Source organism: Chenopodium quinoa, unplaced genomic scaffold, assembly GCF_001683475.1.
Source record: "Chenopodium quinoa cultivar QQ74 unplaced genomic scaffold, ASM168347v1, whole genome shotgun sequence".
In the NCBI taxonomy this organism is placed as follows: domain Eukaryota; kingdom Viridiplantae; phylum Streptophyta; class Magnoliopsida; order Caryophyllales; family Amaranthaceae; genus Chenopodium; species Chenopodium quinoa.
In genome coordinates, this window is record NW_018743292.1 from 9,097,654 (window position 1) to 9,115,391 (window position 17,738).

Genomic DNA, 17,738 nt, shown 5'->3' on the forward strand with positions numbered 1-17,738 from the left:
CTTATAAAGGTATATAGCTAATGACATCTATTCATATCCATCTTCAGGATGGTATCATATTGAAATATATTAATTAACATGTGACCACTTTTATTAAATAAAACATTAATATTTAAGTTAATGTATGTACCAAACTGACCATCAACATATTTTATTATTTATGTGCAAGGATTACATAAAATAATGATATAAATACTATCTCCCCCTAATCCTTGCATGTGGGGGCATTAAATTAATCCAACTACCTTTAAATCTCTTGCACCTTTTAAGTCACAAATTCTTTTATCAATGTATGTATAGCAAAGTAAAATAATTCTTATAAGACTCATATTCGTTCCTCTTGCCCAATTATATGAACCTTTATACTAAAAATTCTCAAATTAATATTCTAATAGAATTAAAGGAACTAAAATAAGATTCACTAAACCAAATAACTTAAATTAATAAATGACTGATAATAATAATAATGAAATATCCAAAAACAAATGTCCCATAAAGCATAAAATCACAGTACTACGATAAAATTCTAAAATAAATGCAAGCTAATTAATAGTTTTTATTCGCCAATGGATCATAATTTATTCAATTATTTTCTTTAGAATTAGGAAAGAAATCAGCTGCTTCCAGGTGAGTTTTATCACCGTAATCAAAATCACCTTTGCCATCCTCGTACACCAAATTTGTTTCTACTTTCTTTCCTTTCTGTTTGATTGATTGTTGGTAAAGGTCTACTAGATGTTTTGGTGTGCGACACACACGAGACCAATGGCCTTTTCCTCCACAACGGTAGCATATGTTTTCATATTTATCCTTCTTATTCTTATTTCCTTCTTTATTGTCCCACTTCTGGTGAGAGTATGAGTTTCTAAAATGACCACCTCGACCACGATCATGTCCACGTCCGCGGCCGCGACCACGACCTCGTCCACGACCTCGACCACGACTGCTGGCGTGATCTCTAGCCTTTTTCTCTTTCCCACTATGGGATGTCGCATTCGCTTCAGGGAATGGAGTAGAGCCAGTTGGGCGTGATTCATGATTTTTCATTAATAGTTCATTATTTTTCTCGGCCACAAGGAGACAAGATATCAATTCAGAATATTTTGTAAAACTCTCGTCTGCAGGACAACATTGTTTGCATGAAAAGTAGAGTATGTTTTTTCTAACATTTCTGCATCCGTGATTTTCTCTCCACATAATTTCAATTGTGATGTAATTCTAAACATGGCTGAGTTGTATTCACACACAGACTTAAAGTCTTGTAATCTTAAATGTAACCAGTCATAACGAGCCTTTGGTAATATCACAGTTTTCTGGTGGTCATACTTGTCCTTTAGATTACTCCAAAGGACGTGTGGGTCTTTAATAGTCAAATATTCAGTCTTAAGGCCTTCATGAAGGTGATGGCGAAGGAATATCATAGCTTTAGCCTTATCTTGGCTTGTTGCAGTATTGTTTTCTTTAATAGTATCACCAAGTCCCTTTGCATCTAAGTGTATTTCAGCATCTAACACCCAAGACAAATAGTTGTTTCCAGTAATATCAAGAGCAACAAATTCGAGTTTTGCAAGGTTTGACATGATTCACTGATATATAAAACAATATTATAAATTAGGAACTAAGATGGTATAATAAATATATATACTCCAAGTTTCAATTAAGATAACTAATTTCAAGTAAGTAATTATAACAAGATTTGCGTATTGAACTTTGAGAAGGTTACTGTTCATGAGACCATAATTAAGTCTACTAATCAATTATCATAACAAAACATGAACCTTAATTTACCATAATAAACACAAACCTTAAACAAAAAAAAAAAAAAAAAAAACAAAAAAACAAAAACGTTATCTTGGGACAAGTAAGTTGTGGAAATACGTATGTAATCGGATTATAAAAGTAATGTATCAATAAGGTCTTTGCACGCAATGATTGATTCAAAGCATTTCAATGACAAGCTTGCTTATTAATTAATACACTGTAAAGATACATCCACTTCTCAAAAATTTCTATAAAAAAATTCTGTTAACCGTATTATTCTCGATAATGTATAAAAACTCCCAATAAAACATATAATATTTTCTCATTACTAATATCCCGCAAATATTAGACCGATCAATCCAAAAGAAGCAGTAACAATCAACAAAGAAAACGATCAAAAACCCCAAAATCATCAAACCAATTGAATGGATTAAACAGGATCCTGATCCCAATCACAAATTATGTAAGGCGATTAACGCAAAACCAGCGACATAGGATAAGCGAAGAAAGACAAAAGCAGAAGACGAAGCAAAATACAGAGCATTAATGATTAAAACTTCTTGGATATAATAAATTCTTGGATGAGTACCATATTATAACAAAAAAAATTAATGATTAAAACTTCGTTATCAATTCTTTACATATTCCACCTCAGATAAACTATAATCAATCAACCACTTGTTTCTTAGCTCGAATTTCCGGACTAAAACTAACACAGTATGCCAAGAACAACATTTTACTCTAGTTGAACAATTAAAATAACGATTTCACACATGAAACAACAACAATTAAAGAGCAACTAACAACATTAAGTGGGTGTTAAAATCAAAAGGGCAACATCATAAATTTAAAACAAACAAATTAAACAGCAGAGAACAGGTAATGCTAGAAATTGCTTAAAATCAAAACTTAATATTGTCGAACTCTGACCTCAGATAAACCCAAAAACTAATCGGTTGAGCACAGAGAACGGAGCACGGAGGCCACGACCTGATTACGCGTCACGCCGTCACGGACTGCGGGATTGTTAGTCTATGAGTGAAAGTGAGTTAGGGTGTCGAAGGAGAGGAGAGTTGTTTTGGAGTTTGGGTAGCCTTGAGAAGCAGTAATGCTCTTGATCATATGAATCAATAATATTGTTTCAGATCCAAGAGCAATGGTGCTGATAACGTGTTATAAAATAAGGAGAAAATATGAGAGATTGAGAAAGAATAGATCAGTTTATTATTCCATAGAATGTGGATATATATACATACAATATAAGTAGGGTTTGCTTAGATAACAATAAACCCTAGATCTAGAATATTTCGGAATGATACAGGGAGGATAATGGATAACCACAAATATTTCATAACAGAAACAATAATGCCAAAATTTAGGAAAGAATAGAACTTGAGCTACAAGAAATACCAAAAACTAATTCAATCCTTAAAATCCAAGGAAATTACACCGACTAAAAGCCCTTATAGGCTTATATAAACCCCCTCACTTTCATTACTTTTCTCCACAATTTAATTTTCATTCACTCAATTTCTCTCCTTAAACTCTTCTATTATTATTATTATTCAAGTAGTGTCTACTATTTTCAACCGTCACCTACTGGTTGTTTTTTTCGAGTTGAGTACAGCAGTAACGCGTCAAGGATGGTATTTAAGACTTAGGATTAAAGAGTTGTCCTCGATTTATAATTAATTGGATTATGTACGTTAGGTGATATTGTAACAATTTATTTCCTTTTATTATGTTACGTATGTAATACTATTATATATGATTCAAGATCGATAGATGTGATCTTAATCTTTTATGTTCGTTTGATTATGAAAATTCATAAATATAAATATATGTTTGATTTTCTTTAGAACAAGTTCACGTGGAGTTGTTAATAAATAATCGTAACTTTTATTGGGTTTTCTCTATAATTTTTATGCATATCACTGTAAAAAAAAAAAAAAAATAATAATAATAATAATAATAAAAAAATTTAATTTGTGCTAGTTTGGTTATCTTGAAATACAATTTGTGCTAGTTACTCCGTATTATAATTTGAAAAGTAATTAATGCATCATTTTATTGGTAATCTAGCTCAATTGAATAGTTCCGTCTTCAGCTTATATGAACTAAGTAAATTTTAATTTGTGTGTAACTTAAACTTTGTATATGATACGGAGTAATTTCTCTTTCTTTTTAATAATTATATATTCTACCCTTATTTAAAATTATTTTTTTCTCTCTGGCTTAATTTTTTGACATTGAAGTAAAACTTGGTTTTATAAAAAAAAAAAAAAAAATTACAAAAAACAAAAAAAAAAAAAAAAAAAAAAAAAAAAACGGTGATGATAAATATGAAGTTGGTATCCATTGACACAGGTAAGTTTGTTGACTATGCACACTTGTTTTCTTTTAAATAAGTGAACTGTTATTCGTCGTTCCCAATGTACAGGGTGACGCTCCCATTTTAGGAGGAAATGACCTTTTTGCCCTTATGTGAATTTGGCCTATATATGGCTCCACCACATTGTCACTTGGCATAAAAGAATCCCGAGCCCACCACTTGGATTTAAAAAATCACGCACCCCCAAAAATCCCGAGCTCACCACCAAAAATCTTAAACTGTTTACCGGAAAAAAATAAGCACGATGTAGCGACTGGTCTTGGACGATGAACGAAGGCGACGATCGTACGTTGGAGGCTTCGTCAGAAGAATTTGTATGTCGCTGAAATATTTTTTTTTTTTGTGAAGTGGAATCCGCCCAATTTTTCCGGAAATATTAAGGAGGATCCGCCTGAAATTTTCGGATCTCCTGTGGAGGATCAGGAAATTTCAGGCGGATCCTCCTTCATTATTCCGGAAAAATTGGGCGGATGTCCTTTTTTTTTTTTTTGCTTATTGTACGTTATTATTATTATTATTATTATTATTATTGTTATTATTACTCTTATTATTACTCTTATTATTACTATTATTATTATTGTTATTGTTATTATTGTTATTATTGTTATTGTTATTATTGTTATTGTTATTGTTATTGTTATTGTTATTGTTATTATTATTATTATTATTATTATTATTATTATTATTATCATTATCATTATCATTATTATTATTATTATTATTATATTGTTATTGTTATTATTATTATTATTATTATTATTATTATTATTATTATTGTTATTGTTATTACTATTACTATTATTATTATTCTTATTATTAATATTATTATTATATTATTAGTATTATTATTGTTATTATTAATATTATTCTTAAAATACTAAGCTTGGCGTGTTTTTGTGTTTGTCATGTATGTTTATAGGATTTGGAGGTTGAAGGAGGCAGTGACGTTGTGAATTACAGTGCAAATTTTTTGACAGACACGGTTTTCGAACGTTTGAGGATGTAGTTAAATGGGCGGATGCTGTTGCCATAAATCTGGGATTTATTCTGGTGAAATCGTCTTTCAACAAAACAGGAGTAAGCCGAGAGATCTTGAGAACGCAATTCGAAAGGACACAAAAACCAAAGCCAATGGTTGTCCTTTCTACATCAAGATATACTACGAGTTCATCACCGATAGTTGGATTATCCAGGCGAAAAATGATGAAACTGGGACCCACAACCATCCAATGATTGCGTATCCAGAGGGGCATCGTAAAATTAGTGGGTTGAGCCCGGATGCGAAGCAGGTTGTGCGTGACATAACGAAGTCTAAGGTTGCACCGCGTAACATCATGGCGACTATTGTCGAGCCGTTTCCTGATGATCATCCAAACATCAGACACATCTACAACTGCCGGAATGACCTGAGATCGGAGATGTCTGACGGGAAAGGAGTTCTTCTGCAGTTTCTACATTTGGCGAGACAGAGTCAGTATCTTTACTGGGTCATGTCTGATGATGATGGCGTTTTAAAGCACACCTTTATGGCGCACCCAGTCACGGTAGAAATCTTTCGGACGTACCCATATGTGATTGGTATGGATTCCACTTACAAGACCAATCGATACGAGATGCCGTTCTTTGAGATAGTTGGTGTGACACCGACAAATCAGAATTTCCTCGTTGCTTACGTGTTCATGCGCAACGAGTGCACGGCAAGCTATCGATGGGTTTTGCAGAGATTGAGAGACTTGATTGGGTATAATAAGGAACCAACGGTTTTCTTGTCAGACCGTGAGCTTGGGCTATGTGCGGCCTTGAGGGAAGTGTTTCCAGGGACCTCGCACTTACTTTGTCGATGGCACATTAAAAAAGATGTGGAGGCTCGGGTCACTGCTATGTTCAAAAACAAGAAGATCGGTGCGCAATTCAAAAATGGGAAATGGAAACGTATCATGGATGCTGCAACCGAGGAGGATTATGATGCGACTGTAGATACAATGAAAGATCGGTGGGCAAGTTATCCAGCGGTGATAAAATATGTTGAGAGAACATGGATTTGTCATAAAACGAAATTTGTGACATTTTGGACAAACCAAGTTCTTCATCTAGGCAACACCAGCACTTGCAGAGTTGAGAGCCAACATTCGGCCGTGAAGATGTGGTTTGAATCCTCGACAGGTTTGTTGTTTGGATGTTGTAGTTCATGTAAATCATAACGGTTTTTTTGTAATGGGCAGGTTCTTTGGATACCGTATGGGCCCGAGTTCATTGCCACATTGGTAATCAGATCATCGCAATTCGTAACGGTTTGGAGGCTTCTAGGTTGAAGATAGGTCAGAAGTACCGACAATTGCCACCGTCACGTATTAACAGCAAGGTGTCTCAGCATTGTTTGAAGGTTCTCGATGACGAGACGAAAAGGATGAGGGAGTTGAGCTATCAGGTGTATGAGCGATGTGGATGTGCAATGCGTGTGACCCACGGTTTGCCCTGTGCTTGCCAGATACATGACTCTCTAGCTGCAGGGATAGGCTTGTATATCAGGCAAATTCACCCGTTTTGGAAGACCTTGGTTATTGGTAATGGTGATGATGGACCGGTGTTCGGTAATGACTCGGTCGAGGATGCCGCACATTTTCGTTCTCTAATGGATGAGGTAATCGGTAGTGATCCTGCTGTTCTTCGAAACGTATCTTGCATCATTGAAGAAGAACTGCATCCGGATCATTCTGACCTCGGAGATCCTGCTGTAAACCACCAGGTTTGTGGTCGACGAAGAAACAATGATACAAGACATGATCCTTGTTATTTTGAACATGTGAACCGCCAGAACACTGCACGTGGTGCACGCCAAACAGGTAAGATTGACTATTGTGATTTTCACGTATTTCATTATTTACTGTACTAATAACTGAACCCTAAATTTGTGCAGAAGATCCATGTGACATTAGCCAAAGCCGTTATCGACACATGCTTCCAGAACCGATGTTGCCTTACATTACAGGATGGAAGGATGTCATCGGCGATGGTAACTGCGGCTTTCGTTGTATGGCCGAGTTCTTCTTCGGTGATCAAGGACGATGGTATGACGCTCAAGAAACAATAGCAAACGAGGTCCTTGGATATCCAGCCCTGTACGAGAGGATTTAAGGCCTTGGAAGACTTGGGATCAATGTGAAGCGAAAAAGATGGGACGGTGGGGCAATTGATTCCCGTCATTGGATGGCTGCAATTCAAGATTTATTTCCTATTGCTAATTGGTTCAACGCAATGGTTATTATTCTTGGTGTTGGCACCGTACCAACCTTCTACTACCCATGCCTCACAATTTTGCTGTTGCAGGCACGAAGGGGGGTCACTGCACCTGAACGAGAGTTTGTGATCGCTATAGTTGGGGGCTCACATTTTATCTGTATTGACCTTGCACCAGATTCACCTCTTCCCCCGATTGCAGGTTGGTGGACCGAGAACCACGAGCAAAGTGTTGACAGTTGGGATCAGCGTTATGCAGCTAGAAGGAACATGTGGGATGCGTTAATTAAATAATGAATGCATTTATGTACATTCATTTATTGTGAACAGTTGTAGATATGTAAAGTGTAAATAAAAATTCTGAATTAAACAAAGTTTCAACTAAAACCACACAAAAAAATAGTCCAATTCTTAAAATACATGCCGAATGTAGAGTAAATAAACGAAATGCGTCCAACTAAAAAAAAAAAAACTAATAAACAGGGAAGTCACAACCTCATCATCGCCCTCCAATCAGCTCGTAGTGCCTCAGCCATTGCTCTCGTATCACGCGACAAGCTCGGATACTCCTCCAGTGTCCTGTTGATAACCTTCATGGACCGACCCATCCACTGCAATAAAAAAAACAACATATTAAACAAATTAGATGTATTTGTAGTGATAATTATAGTACCAAAAAACACAAGTACTTACGTAATCCGTGTTAGTTCTCTCTAGCAATGCGCGACTCCCATGTGATGACGCAACTGGAGAAACACGAGGATGAGAAAATCGGTACAGCCACTGCATGTAACTAGGACCGACCGTAGGAGCACCACCACCAAGCCTGCTGAGGGGACCTAACACCACACTAAAAGACGCACCAGGGACAAACCGAGTCCACATCACAAATGTCATCTCTGGCGGAAAGTCTACTCGATACATCTTCAAGTTCGTCGGTCTCTTCGCCTTTTCAGGCCTGATGATGGCTTGTGGAATGCCCTGGACGTATCCAAGTTGTCGAACCACTCGATTAGGCATATATGGCTCAATGATGCAACGGTACTGGATGCAGCCAATGAATAGAGTAGCAGGCACGCGCCGTGCTGGATCAACTCTGTACGGTAGCTAGTTCACCTCATTGTCAGTTAGATGATCCAACCTAGCACGAAAAGCGAGGAGGCGCTCCATGCTCTTGTTGGGGCACCCTGATCCGACATCCCAAGCAGACGCACGAGGAAAAATACGTAAGCTCTTTGGTCAAGGTCCCCTGCTGAGGCCGAAAACAGGGAAAGTACTCGTAGATCCACACCTGCAGAAGCGTAAGACAACCAGCGATAAAATCAGCATCTTTTCGAGATACTGTACCCAACTGCCGATACATATATGCTAGCACAGCAGAACCCTAGGAGTACTCACTAATCTGAACATCCTCAACAAAAAGCTCGTTCAGGAAGGAAGGATGAGTACGGTTGCCACTCTTGTCCAAAAACAGACATCCGCCAAGTACTAACCACAAGTACGCCCTTTAATGGACACTGAAGGGCCTCTGCGCCTCCAAGGTCGGCTCCATTATCATCTCAGTGAGCACCCCACTACCCTGCCACACGGTTTTAGTACCGCACTTCTCATTCAGCTCTTCCGCAGTCATATCCATGGTAATCGAGCACGCGTCCCGTAAAACGTCCGTGCTAGGGGTAGTGGAAACCATGGAACCATCGACACGAAGCCCTAGAATATGATACACATCATGCAGCATGATCGTGATCTCCCCAAATGGCATGTGAAACGTGTTTGTGTCTGGCTGCCATCTCTCAACAAAAGCAGAAATCAGGGGCTAGTCAAATCGCCGAAACATGATCCCGGGTAAGTGAGATAGACCACTGCTATCAATCAATTCCAGGTGCTCCTGCGGAAGACGAGCGCGCTAGTTACCTAATTCAGTACAAAACTGTGTCCTGCTCAAACACCGCAGAACATTTCGCTCCTGCCCACCCCATAAATATACAGCCACGTGACCCCCAAAACTAGGAATAACAGTACCATCCTCAGGCCCACCTGGAATCGGCTCCTGTACTACCCACGTCTCTGATGAGCTGGTAGAAGATTGGCCTGGCTCACTACTGCCAACAAATCCCCCATGCTGAGCCCTATACACGGTACGATAATCCTGAGGGTCGTACTCTGAATCTCGACTAGCATGACTAGCTCGCTCGTCGTCCTCATCGTCAGATGAAGGCACTCTACCCGACGAGTACATGGGAGCGCTCCTATCTGACTGATGCTCCCCCGACCAAGTACCAGCAGACCCGTACTGCTGCTCATGATGAAACGGTGCCTCCGAAGGTCCTGCACCACCTAACTCCCTCCTAACTGATGCATTCAAACGTCTTGATCTTGCATGTCGAGCGCCCGAACCCTCAATCTGCATTAAATAAGTACAAAATCAGATTTCATTAATCCTTACACACACAACTGTGATATCAAACTTGAATCACTAATATTCAAATTCAAAAATATCATTTCAAAACTATAATAAACCAAATCAAATAAACAATAATAACAACATTACCAAGGATCAATAATAACTAATAATAATTTGACAACAATAATAATAAACCAAATCAAAACAATAATAAACCACAAAATCGACAACATTACAACACAACAACAACAATAATAACAACAATGGTAATAACAACAACAACAATAATTTCAATCCATTTTTTTATCAAATTTTAATCACGAAAAAATTACATAACAACAATACATAACAATAACAACAAGAACAATATAACTATATTAGTAAAAAAAAAAAACCATATCAATAATCACGAGGAAAAAAATTCCGAAATTAATAAAAACCATAATACATAACAATTACACATAACAATAACAATAAAAACAATTAAAATTATATTACTCAAAAAAAATTACATATCAATAATCACGTGGAAAAAAAAATTCCGAAATTAATAAAAAACATATACATAACAATAACAATAAAATTATATTACTCAAAAATAATAAAAAAAAATACTAATCATTGGAAAAAAAAATATCGACCAAAAAAAAAATTTTAAGAAAACCCAGACTTCCGCCTGTAAAATCCGGAAGTCTGGGGAAACTTCCGGAAACTTCAGGCGGAAGTGACGAAACTTTTTTTTTTTTCAAAATCAGAAACAATACAACAACAACCAACCTGCTCACCGCCACTAACGCCGCCCCACGACCACCGTATGTCAGCCTAATGCGTCGCCGGTCCGCCATACCCGGATTCAACCTTTGATTGGTGTTCGTTTTTCTTTGTTTGATTTTCAAAGTTTGGGTTTTTTTTGAAAAAAAAATTCTGATTTTTTTTTTTTAATTTCTGACTTTTTTTTTATTTTACAATTTCTGACTTTTTTTTTAAGAGAGAGAGTGTGTGGGTTGTGAAATGACTTGTGAGTCTTGGAAGTGAGATTCCCGAGTATTTATATACGAGGGGCAAATTAGGAAATTCAAGTAAAAAATGCGAGCGTTACCTTGTAATTTGCGAACGACGTTTAACAACACCCTTAAACAATAAATAGTGTGGGGCTCGGGCAGTGCCCCGAGTTTTATTCAAATACAAAATGAAAAAATTACCTTAACTTTAAATTATATTTTGAAAACAGTATATTAAGTTTAAAATTAATTCAAAAATTTGAAAAAAAAATATGGGAATTGAAAGAGAGATGTAGTATACATGTATATATTACTGTTTCAACACCAAGACTGGACTCCGGCGCCTGTACCTGCAAAACAACGGAGACTTCGGTGGGTGGGAGCTCCACCTTCGACGATCAAGTTAGAACGTGTTCGGATGTATAAAGTGCGGAATGTAAATAAGATCAGGCTCCTCTTAGGAGAGGAGTGATCATACGGCTGCCTCAGACAACCTCAATATCTGAGTATATACTCTCGTAATTTGTGTGGATTGAATTCTTCCCCGCAGCTGATGTAAATGATCAGCATTTATAGTACTTTGGGACAGGTGCCCTTTTAGGTTTTTTAACCTAAGTAGATGGGCTACCCACTGTTTTACGGTTTCCAGCTAGGGTTATGAGCTTAAAGCCCGTTTTTCCCCTTTGAATGACATGTGTCATGCTCTAATTGGCTCATTGAGCGCTGAGCTTAGGGACACATGTCGCAGTGGCATTGGTCCATATGTCAAGGGTATTTTTACCCTAAACATTAGCCCCTCTGAAGGAATAATCTCTCTTTTAAGAGCGATTGTTCCTTTCGAATGTAAGACCCTTTAAGCCTCTTTGGTCGGCATTTGTCTAGTTCAATAAAAGAGGGATTTGATTAACTTGGAAAATTTTGATACCTTGAATGGTATGACATTTTCTAAGTTAATCAATCATAATAATGATTGCCGCTAAACTAGACAGATGTCGACCCTTATTACTTTTAGCCCCACTATGGTGATAGCCCCAAATCAGACGGACTGTGGGCCATCGAGCAGGTGGGTAAGCGTTCAATATTATTCGGCCATTGGCCTCTTTAGGTTGTTATTTATAGGAACAACGCTTAGCTGCTAAGGTTTTGGACTTAACTTATTTTTACAATTTAGCTGCTAAGTCTTAGACTTAGCTTGTATCCTCAAATTTAGCCGATTGTGTTGCCCCTGCGCAACAGTAGTCGGTATCTGACTCAGATATTATAGATTAACGCTTGTTTTTAGAACAGTCGATAGTCTTTGTTATCTTTGTCTCATTTGATCAATTCAAACGACTGCGAGCTTGTCTTTTTTGACAGTTGGTTGGGCCGTTTGTTTTTAGCTTATAGAGCAATATGCCACCCAAATGGGAGATGCTCTCTGAATTCACCCAAATGGATGTCTTCGGACGCCTTCTCATGTTGGAGCAGACATATTGTATTTAAAAAATCATCCAGCCATAGGCCTCATTTTGATCATCCGGCCATAGGCCTCATTAGGTTGTTCTAAAAGGAACAACACATAGCTGCTAAGATTTTGGATTTAGCTTATGTCTGCTCATGTTGGAGCAGGCGAGTTTAAATACCATCCGGCTAGTGGCCTCAGCATTCGGCCATTGGCCTTAGCATCCGGGCATTGGCCTCATTAGGTTGTTCTAAAACACATAGCTGCTAAGCTTTTGGACTTAGTTTATGTCTGCTCATGTTGGAGCAGACGGTTTTAAATATCATCCGGCCATCCGCCTCATTAGGTTGTTCTACTTAAAGGAACAACGCCTTAGCTGCTAAGTTTTTGGACTTAGCTTATATCCTCAAATTTAGCCGACTGTATTGCCTCTGAGCAATATCATGCGGTATCTGACCAAGATAGTAACTGGATACCGCTTGTATTAAAACAGTCGGCAGTTTTGTTATCTTAGTCTAATTTGATCAATTCAAACGGCTGCGAGCTTGCCTATTTTGACAGTCGGTTGGGCCGTTGTTTTTAAGTTTATAGAGCAATGTGCCACCCAAATGGGAGATGCTCTCTACGACGAATTCACCCAAATGGATGTCGTCGGACGCCTTCTCATGTTGGAGCAGACGTATTTTATTTTAAACGATCATCCGGCCATAAGCCTCATAAAGATCATCCGGCCATAGGTCTCATTTTGATCATCCGGCCATAGGCCTCATTTGGTTGTTCTAAAAGGAACAACACATAGCCGCTAAGTTGTTTAGACTTAGCTTATATCTACTCATGTTGGAGTAGATGGTTGGTTTAGATTTTGCCGCTTGCACATTGCACAGGCGGTGCTTCTCCCTTCGAGAAACATATTTATCATTTATTAGATGTAAAAGCCAATTCAACATACTTTTAGACCTTTTTTGGTCAGTATGCTGCCTTTGAAAGGAGACTTAATCCAACATTAAATGATTCAAGAAATCAAATAGGTTGAACGGTCATTTTTAGACCGTCTAACTATTGAGATTCAATTATTCAATCTACAACAATAATTATGGAATCATGATTATTAATCACATAATGCTTATACCGAGTTAATAGAACGATACCTTTCAATGGAGGATTTTCATCAGTATGCTGGACGACATTGAGATGCCCTCTGCTTGATTCAGAATGAGCTCTTCAAATGGTGACAAGAAGCCATGAGACGCAGGGTAGCAGAGCTCGAGAAATGAATTTGCTCTCGAATTATACAGACGACTCTTTATTGAGATGCCTCCTTTTTTTTTTTTTTTTACAATCATAATAATGAAACCCTACATACATGCATGCATCTCGTTGCTAGCTGCATGCTTTTTATATATAATAATAATCATTATTGTTATTATTATATATAATAATTCTTTTGATTAGAAATTATTATATATTCTATATGTCATCATACATCATAAAACCATTATAAAGATAGCTTTATCTTTGTATTATGATTGATTAAGGTGCCCAAATGGTTTCTTGTTCTTGCTCGGCACTTACCATAATTCAGCCATCAATTGCCGCATGGCCTGAATTGTGGTAGTACCTCAATGGTGGAAGGGCAATGAGGGTCGCCTAACTCTTGAGCTTACAAATGACCTCTCAAATTATACTCGGCATTCATGCATAGCAGCCAAGTCGAGCTGCTGTGCTTTAGGGAGCGAGCTTCGTGCATCCTCTCGCAAAGGGTAGTGTCGGCTGACCCCATTGAGTACAATGGCATAAGAACCGCCTCCCCCATGCGTGATAATGCCGGATGTTTTTATAGGCACGAGGCTTTGCTTGATATTGTTAGCCACCCAAACTATTCATAGCTCAACTCGTATACATACAGTCGAACTATTCGTGCCGCATGCCTGGTTATAGCTGATCATTACGTTGCACTACAAGAAAAGGCCAGATTCCGACGGACATCTTCCGACGGACACAAAATTCCGTCGGAAATGCTATAAATTCCGGCAGATTTGTCGGAATATATGGGCATTCCGACGGAATTATTCGTCGAAAAATGTATATTCTGACGGAAATAAAATCCGTCGGAAGTTTCCGACGGAATATTCCGTCAAAACATTAATTTTCCAACAGAATTAAAATCGGTCGGAAAATAATTAAATAATAAAAAAAACCCTTTAAAACCCTAAAAAACCTTATTTTCTTTCTCCCTCCCCGCCTCCCTTCTTTTTCTCTCTCCTCTCTTCTTTCCTCTTCCCCTCTTTCTCCTTCCTTTCCGGCGTTCCCCTTGCCTCAGCGCCACTCCTCTTTCCTCTTCCCCTCTTTCTCCTTCCTCTCCTCTTCCCTGTTTCTCTTTCCTCTTCCCCTCTTTTTTTTCGTTTCGATTTCTTTGATTGGCAACTCAAGAATATTTGAAGAGTTTCAATGAAAATCAAGGTTTTCATGTCAAATTTGACCATGAAAACTCTAGATCTAGAGTTTTCATGGTCGAATTTGACCTTATAAACCCAATTTCGGCGTTTTTTTTTTTGTCAAATTAAGGTATGTTTCTCTTTTTTTTTCTTCTTAATTTTGATTTTAATTAAGTTGTTGATTTTTCTGATTTTTTGGAAATATATGTTGTTAGTGAATTATGGATTTTTTTTTATGTTTATTTTTGGTGTTTTCGGTGGTTGTTTTGGGTGGTAAGGTGGGTTTCGGTGGTGGTGAGGTGGGTTTTGGTGGAGGTGAGGTGGGTTTTGGTGGTTAGGTGGGTTGCAATTTGGTTGTGTACGGTAGTGGGTTTAGGTGTGGGTTGGTGGTGGTGTACGGTGGTGGGCTGGTGGGTTTGGGTGGGTGGTTTCGGCGGTGTTGCGTGGTTAGGGCTGGTAGGGGTGGTGCGTGAGGGTGGTTAGGGGGCAGGGGCAGGGGGCAGGGGCTGGTAGGGGTGGTGCGTGAGGGTGGTAGGGGTGGTGCGTGAGGGTGGTTAGGGGACAGGGGGCATGGGTGGGGTGGGGCTGCTCTGTTTTTTTTTTTGTTTTTTTATTAACTTTTCCGACGGAAAATTCCGTCGGAATACACCTCTTCCGACGGAAAATTCCGTCGGAATACACCTCTTCCGACGGAAAATTCCGTCGGACACCTACCCACCTCCGACGAAAAAATCCGTCGGAAATTTGTGACGGAATTTCAAATAAAGTCAAAAACAGCGCCGACAGAATTAGATCCGTCGGACACCAACCCACCTCCGACGGAAAAATCCGTCGGAAATTTGGGACGGAATTTCAAATAAAGTCAAAAACAGCGCCGACGGAATTAGATCCGTCGGAAAATCCTTCGAAATAACGCCTTCCGACGGAATTTCCGCCGGAAAAGGTCGAATTTCCGACAAAGGCTGTTACGACAGACTAACTCCGACGGAAAGCCTGATTCCGACAGAATTTCCTAAAATTCCGTCGGAATCCAACTGTTTTCTCGTAGTGTTGAAACACATGCACCCACAGCCGGCTTCAATGGTGTAACACATGCGCCACCTATCCGGACAGCTCATGGCTTAGCTAGCATACATACAGCCAGCTTAGCATCTTGGCCGGATGCCTGGTGCTTTTCTCATGCTGGCTGCATACGCAATAGCATACTCACTTTGGGATAGTTCCGCTGACCCTATTGATAACAACAGCGTAAGAACCGTGATGCTCATGCATGATAATGCCGGGTGTGTTTGCGGAGTTAAGGGTCTTGTTTTTGCCGCTTATGCTAACCTTTAAACTCAACAGAAAGCTCCCTCTATAATGTCTCTAGAGCCCCTCTCGGCAAGGATAGTGCCGAGTGAGTCCATTGATTCAACCAAGGTATTTGACCGGCTGCATGCTTTCAAATCAAGTGCGCTTGTGCCCTATGCTTACAATAGACGCCCAAGGATACCAGGAAGCCCCTGCTCACGCATGATAGCTGCTTGTACGTAGCCGGGCTTCAGTACTTGAGTTAATGTCAACGCCTATAAAAACTAAGTGCTGGCCCCATATTCATAGGATTGAGCTCTTCAATGGCAACCCGGTATTAATGAGGACCGTATAAAACTTGCTACATTAGAGACGGCACGGCTCCATGGTTGCCAATTAAGCTCGAGTAATGAGACGTAAGAGCTCATGCCGCCTGTAGTACTTGACATTTGGCCTCACGACGCCTGATGTGCTTGACAGTTGGCCTCATGACACCTGTAGTACTTGGCCGTCTACCGCTTTCGCACCAGAAGGTTATTTCATTGGAGATCGTAGAAGGTTGTTCCCCAAATTTCGGCAGACGGAGCTGCCAGTCCAAATGTTGGACGTTTTTTGCCGCCTGACCCCCAAAGAGGGTCGGCTGCATGCATGGTTGTCCATACGGCATGTATGGCTGCTGAGGCGCATACGAAGCTGAATGGATTATCCGAGGGCTAGTGTGGACGGACATGCCGCCTGACTGGCTCTCTGTGTTTAATTGCGAATACCTCATTGAGGTATTCTGAAAGTTGTCTGGGTAGGTCGACGTTGAAGCCGACCCAGACATTTAGGAAATGGAGGAGGCACTCGGTCCTCGACTTCGACCGTAGGTCGTTTCTTATTAGCAGGAGGTACAGACTGTTGTGAAGCCATCACTACTAGAAAACAGGCAATCAACGACGGAAAAACTCCATCGAAAAATCCTGAAATTCCGTCAGAAATGCCCATTTCCGACGGAATTCTGTCGGAAAGCAACGTCGGAATACACTTTGTAGGAATTTCGCGATATTTCGTCGGAAAGGTCTATTCCGACGGAATTTCCGACAGATTATGTTCTGTCGGCGCTTTTGTTGACTTTAAGTGAAAACCGTCACAAGGTTCCGACGGAATATTCCTTCGGAGTGGGATACGTTCCGACGGAATTTTCCGTCGGCGGGGGAGATGTTCCGACGGAATTTTCCGTCGGAGGAGGTATTTTCCGACGGAAAATTCCGTCGAAAAAGTAAATAAAAAAAAAAAAAAAAAAAGCACCACCTTCCCCACCCAGATCCACCCTCGCCACCAGCCCACACCACCCACCACGTCCCCAACCCATTTTCCCACACCTAGACCACCACCGTACCAACCACCCCACCCCACCACCGTACCAACCACCCCACCCCACCACCGTACCATCCACCCCACCCCACCACCGTAACAAATCACACCACCCCACCACCTTAACCCATTAGCCATCCCCTTACCCACCCTACCACCGTAACAAATCACCCCACCCCACCCCACCACCTTAACCCCATTAGCCACCCCCTAACCCACCCTACCACTGTAACCAACCACCCCACCCCACCACACCACCGTAACCCCGTAGCCCACCTCCAAAAAATTAGAAAATTTCTAGAAAATCCGAAAATTTCCGAAAATTTCCAAAAAATCAGAAAAGCCGAAAATTTCCAGAAAAAATCGAAAAACAACCATAAATATCCAGATCCGAAAACAACAACAAACAAATAAAAAAAAT

The 17,738-nt window shown here is 39.6% G+C and overlaps 1 protein-coding gene and 1 long non-coding RNA gene across 2 annotated transcripts; one reads left to right on the forward strand and one right to left on the reverse strand.

Annotated features, from left to right (window-relative positions):
- Positions 1 to 472: 472 nt before the first annotated feature.
- Positions 473 to 3,250, reverse strand: LOC110736898. The gene is made up of 2 exons (XR_002514293.1): positions 2,692 to 3,250; positions 473 to 1,586 (listed from the first exon to the last, which is right to left on the reverse strand). It is a non-coding gene; the product is annotated as an uncharacterized LOC110736898 (long non-coding RNA).
- Positions 3,251 to 5,163: 1,913 nt separating this feature from the next.
- On the forward strand, positions 5,164 to 7,684 carry LOC110735911 (PKS-NRPS hybrid synthetase CHGG_01239-like). Its single transcript, XM_021916087.1, has 4 exons — positions 5,164 to 6,316; positions 6,376 to 6,996; positions 7,071 to 7,252; positions 7,481 to 7,684. The coding sequence occupies exons 1-4, from the start codon at positions 5,164 to 5,166 to the stop codon at positions 7,682 to 7,684; spliced, it is 2,160 nt and encodes a 719-aa protein (XP_021771779.1).
- Positions 7,685 to 17,738: the final 10,054 nt, after the last annotated feature.

What these genes read in the sequence shown, in the direction of transcription:
- LOC110735911 (XM_021916087.1), top strand. Translation starts at nt 5,164, where the DNA reads ATGGGCGGATGCTGTTGCCATAAATCTGGGATTTATTCTGGTGAAATC. An exon ending in GTGGTTTGAATCCTCGACAG is followed by an intron (nt 6,317 to 6,375) that starts GTTTGTTGTTTG and finishes TGTAATGGGCAG; the next exon opens with GTTCTTTGGATACCGTATGG. An exon ending in AAGAAACAATAGCAAACGAG is followed by an intron (nt 7,253 to 7,480) that starts GTCCTTGGATAT and finishes TTGCTGTTGCAG; the next exon opens with GCACGAAGGGGGGTCACTGC.